Genomic DNA, 3,986 nt, shown 5'->3' with positions numbered 1-3,986 from the left:
CCTCACCCCCGACCAACTCGTTCCACATCCGTGGAACATAAAATTATAACAGACAAAACACTTTCTTTCTTCTTTCCCCCGCCGCAGTCCTCACCATCCAGAACTTTCTGCCCCAAACCAGAGCTAGATAACAGCCTTTCAGTTTTGAACAAAGATCTCGAAGTGGGTTTTATCTCCTCTTCCTGTTCCTCAAAATTCTTGGCCTTGGTTTTCGATTTCTTTCGGAGGCTTTGAGGTATGGGGAGGTAGGTTCTTGTTTCTGGGTTTTTGTTGGATTTTGATGTCGGATTCGAGTGAGACTTGGGTTTTTGTTGGGTCGATTGTCGGTGAGTGAAAGGAAGAAGATGCTAAAGAGACAGACCTGGTTCTAGAGAGAAGTGGCTCCGGCTCCCGCTCGGAGTCTTTGGAGTGGGACAGCCATGAGGGTCAGGGTCGGTGCCGAGATGCTTCTCACAAGCATGTTTGTGGCTACGAAATAAGAGTTGAAAAAGGTGTCACAGATATATATATCGCCAAATCACCGATTTGAGAGGTACACACTTGGTTTTTCGCGAAGATTTGTTAAAAATCAGTCTGAAATATTTTTTATTTGTCTGATTTGGACACATGGGCAACGGTAAGATTTCTAACTTTTTCTATTTTTTTAGGCTGAAAAACCTAGACCATTGATTTGGAAATCAAACGGTCTAGTTTTGCCACATCACTAGCCATTGGTTTTAAATTTCAAAAATTTTTGATTGTTGGAAATCCAACAGTCCAGAAAACTAGCTGTTGGAAATCCAATGGCCATGGGTGTGCCAAGTTGCTTGTCTACCGAGTCCCTTTAGTGCGCCTGCCAGTGCGGTCCCCATCTAAAGCTTGTCGTGAACACATGTCCACTCGCGCGTGTTTTCTACGCGCCTGGTGCAAAAAAAAAAAAAAAAAAAAATCAGCTAACTTTAGCCTAGTGTCAAATAAGCTGGGTATTGGGTTAGTGGATTTTCAGCTGGTTAAGAAGCTAGGCTCCCCCGGAGTCTAGTGGATATGTTGGGGTGGAGTGGGTTTTTTATTGGGGGGAGGGGAATAAGGGATGGAGGGAGGGGTGGACTTGCTCTAACTATGGTCTGCAGGAAGGATGGTCTAGGGAAAAGACTTGTTAATTTCCGAGGTGCAAACTTACGATGTCACTCAGAGCTCATTCGTTACACGTCAAATTTACGTCCTGTTTGCGCCTCACGTGTTTGTATTGAAGAGTACTATTCAAATATGGTAGGAAAAGAGATGAAAAGTGAAAAGATTTCAGAGGTACACATTGAAAATCCATGTGGCATGTCGAGGGTATTTTGGTAAATCCATTGCTTCTTACAATAAAATTTGGAACGAGATGTCACACATAACGTTACATACATCATGCTGACATATGCAAATATTGAAACTTCTTATTTAGTTTACTTTTGCACGATATATGAGGACGTATAAAATGAACCATTTTGAAAATTTTAGATTTGTATAATGCGGTAAAGACATTCGTACTTTTCTTAAAATTGTGAACATGCTCAAACAATGACATATGCAAACTTTAAGTTTGTCGACGGTCCATTACGTGTATACTTGTGTGTATGTAAATGTATACGTATGCACATGGATGATGTGAAAAGAGAAGCCTAATTAAGGTCTGAAAATTATAGAGGGGCAATTTCATTTCCGGAATGGCATTTTCTTGACTGGTGACAAAAAGTCTTTCGTAAGCATTAATATAGGTAATAATTGGGGTGGGGAAGAGGAGTTGAGGGTGCTTGGACATTAGAAAGCAATCCCCACATTCAAGGAAACCTACCAATTAGAGTACCAATCTTATAATAGTGCTTAAAATGCTTTTCTTTAGATTGAAATTATGTCATAAATCATAATTAACTTAAACAACTTAATTTGTTGCATATACTTAACTATGCTATGAGAACCATGCATATACAACTATATGCACTGGAGTATAATATAATTTAATCATTGATTTCTCGACTATTAGATCATTGGCCGCACATCCAGCTTTCCATTGCTTAGGCATATTCTAGCCTTCCATTGCTTTGGTGGAATTTGGCATATTCAATTGGTGATTAATAAGAACTTGCCATTGTTGTCTGTGCTGCTAGTTGGCCATGTCCAATGTACATTATTTGCCTGTACGTGCTGAGTTTTGCTCATTTACATAGTACGAAATAATGTTGAATTATTAGTGTTTCTTTTTTTTATCAGTAACCTTTTTATATGTCGAATTTGGGATACAACATTGAAAAGAAATATATCACTCTTAAAGCCAAATATAATGTAGAAAGCTTATTAGTATAAGGCTCACAAGTCAGAATATCTAAGAAATTAAATTGCAATGTTTTAAGAGCATTGGCCAAAGTCCACTTGCATGATCCATAAAACAAATGCACTCACAGACCTTTTTCACAATTAGTTTTATATAATACAACATCTAGCAGCAACACAAACCTGCAGTAGTACTAATATGTAAACAACGTCAATGGGGGCAGGCAATTGAGGAGAATGATGGACCGTCTTCAGCCCTTGGGCTATGTTTGTTTAATCAAGCAGCCGCCACGGTCTGGCTTTTGCCGGAGGAGGTCTTGGACGTGGATCGTGACGACGCAAGGCGGTCCTCTTTCTTTGAGGACACAGCTTTACACGATTCTCTCATCCTGCTTCATCTGTTGCTCTCTACATTCTAGACTACAAAACGCTGTGTCTCCCCTGCACAAAGTTTTCAGTTCAATTATCAGAAAATCAAATAACGAAAGACATAGTATATAATTTTTTATTTTATTTTATATTGGAGAGTCCAAATTCTATACCTAGCATACTCTTACCAATTACAATCCTCACCCTCACCACAGTGCATTCAAAATCCAATTTTGTTTTCTCCACGCCTCATCATTTAAAACCCCGGAAAATAAAAAGTAGTTCTATTTTTTTGGAATGTCAATAGCAGCTTCATAATATACTTCTATGGCTGGAAATCTGACAGTACCCTCTTGAAATCCCAGAAGAAAACAGAAAGGAAGAGAATGAAAATCCAAAAATCAAAGAGAAACAGAGGAATAAAAGGATGGAAATATGATAAATAATTCCAACAAGGGTGAAATAATTAAACTAAACAATAATATTATATGATGGAATTCTAGCTAGGATTAAATTACAGAATTGTTATTAATACTTTAAAAATCTTATTCTACACTCTAGTGTATTTTTCTTTTTAATTATAGAAAGTTTGAAGTACCAAATAAGATTTTTAAAATACTAATAACAATTTAGTTAAATTATTACCTATACATATAGATGTCGCGGCCTGAAGCGAGCTGGCGTTTGCAGAGGCCACACGTGCGAAGGAAGTGAGCGGTCTCCACAACATCGTGAGAAGCCGTGTTCCTTCTTCTGTGGTTGTTTCTGGGTGACAACATGGCCAAGAAACGGTGCTCTTCATGGTACCCTAAGCTGCTGTTGTTCATGTTCATCATTTCTATATTATAATTATAATTATGACTATTGTTAATCACAGGACAAGGTTCTTGTGGGCCCACCACCGTTGCTGCAACTGCAACTGCATGCTCATCGTTGACGGCGGAGGGGTTTTGGAGATCATCAGTCGGTTCCTGGCCTTCCACGTCCGTCAGATCAACGGTGATCCCAGTCATGCTTGCTGTTCTCTTCATTGGAGGGCGTGGACGCTTCCCTAACAACATTTCTTAAGTAATATAATTTTCTTCCGAATGCTTCTTCAGCTTTGATAGGGAGAGAGAGAAAACTAAATGATAATGGGGAAGGGAAGGGAGTCTGAATGGAAGGTGGGGAAGGAAGATAAATGAGATTGGGAAGGGTGAGAGTGAATCTGGGCCGTTGATGGAGACCACTGAGTACAACAAAAACTCCACGTTAGCATAACTAATGCTCCCTCTCTCTCTTTTGTTTTTGTATCTTACTTTATTGTTTGCTTTTCCTTTATTTTC

The 3,986-nt window shown here is 39.0% G+C and overlaps 1 protein-coding gene across 1 annotated transcript; it reads right to left on the bottom strand.

Annotated features, from left to right (window-relative positions):
- Nucleotides 1–2,530: 2,530 nt before the first annotated feature.
- LOC137719405 (FCS-Like Zinc finger 5-like) lies at nucleotides 2,531–3,784 on the bottom strand. Its single transcript, XM_068458444.1, has 2 exons — nucleotides 3,307–3,784; nucleotides 2,531–2,733 (listed from the first exon to the last, which is right to left on the bottom strand). Exons 1-2 carry the CDS (start codon nucleotides 3,720–3,722, stop codon nucleotides 2,664–2,666), a joined length of 486 nt encoding a protein of 161 aa, XP_068314545.1. The 5' UTR covers nucleotides 3,723–3,784; the 3' UTR covers nucleotides 2,531–2,663.
- Between the last annotated feature and the right edge of the window lie 202 nt (nucleotides 3,785–3,986).

Source organism: Pyrus communis, chromosome 16 (assembly GCF_963583255.1).
Source record: "Pyrus communis chromosome 16, drPyrComm1.1, whole genome shotgun sequence".
In the NCBI taxonomy this organism is placed as follows: domain Eukaryota; kingdom Viridiplantae; phylum Streptophyta; class Magnoliopsida; order Rosales; family Rosaceae; genus Pyrus; species Pyrus communis.
The sequence above is the reverse complement of the archived record's forward strand: the minus strand, read 5'-3'. Positions and strand labels throughout refer to the sequence as shown.

Coding starts and splice junctions, on each gene's coding strand:
- LOC137719405 (XM_068458444.1), bottom strand. CDS start 3,722: ATGTTGTTAGGGAAGCGTCCACGCCCTCCAATGAAGAGAACAGCAAGC. Junction 2,734..3,306: donor CGCGACATCTATATGTATAG/GTAATAATTTAA, acceptor AACTTTGTGCAG/GGGAGACACAGCGTTTTGTA.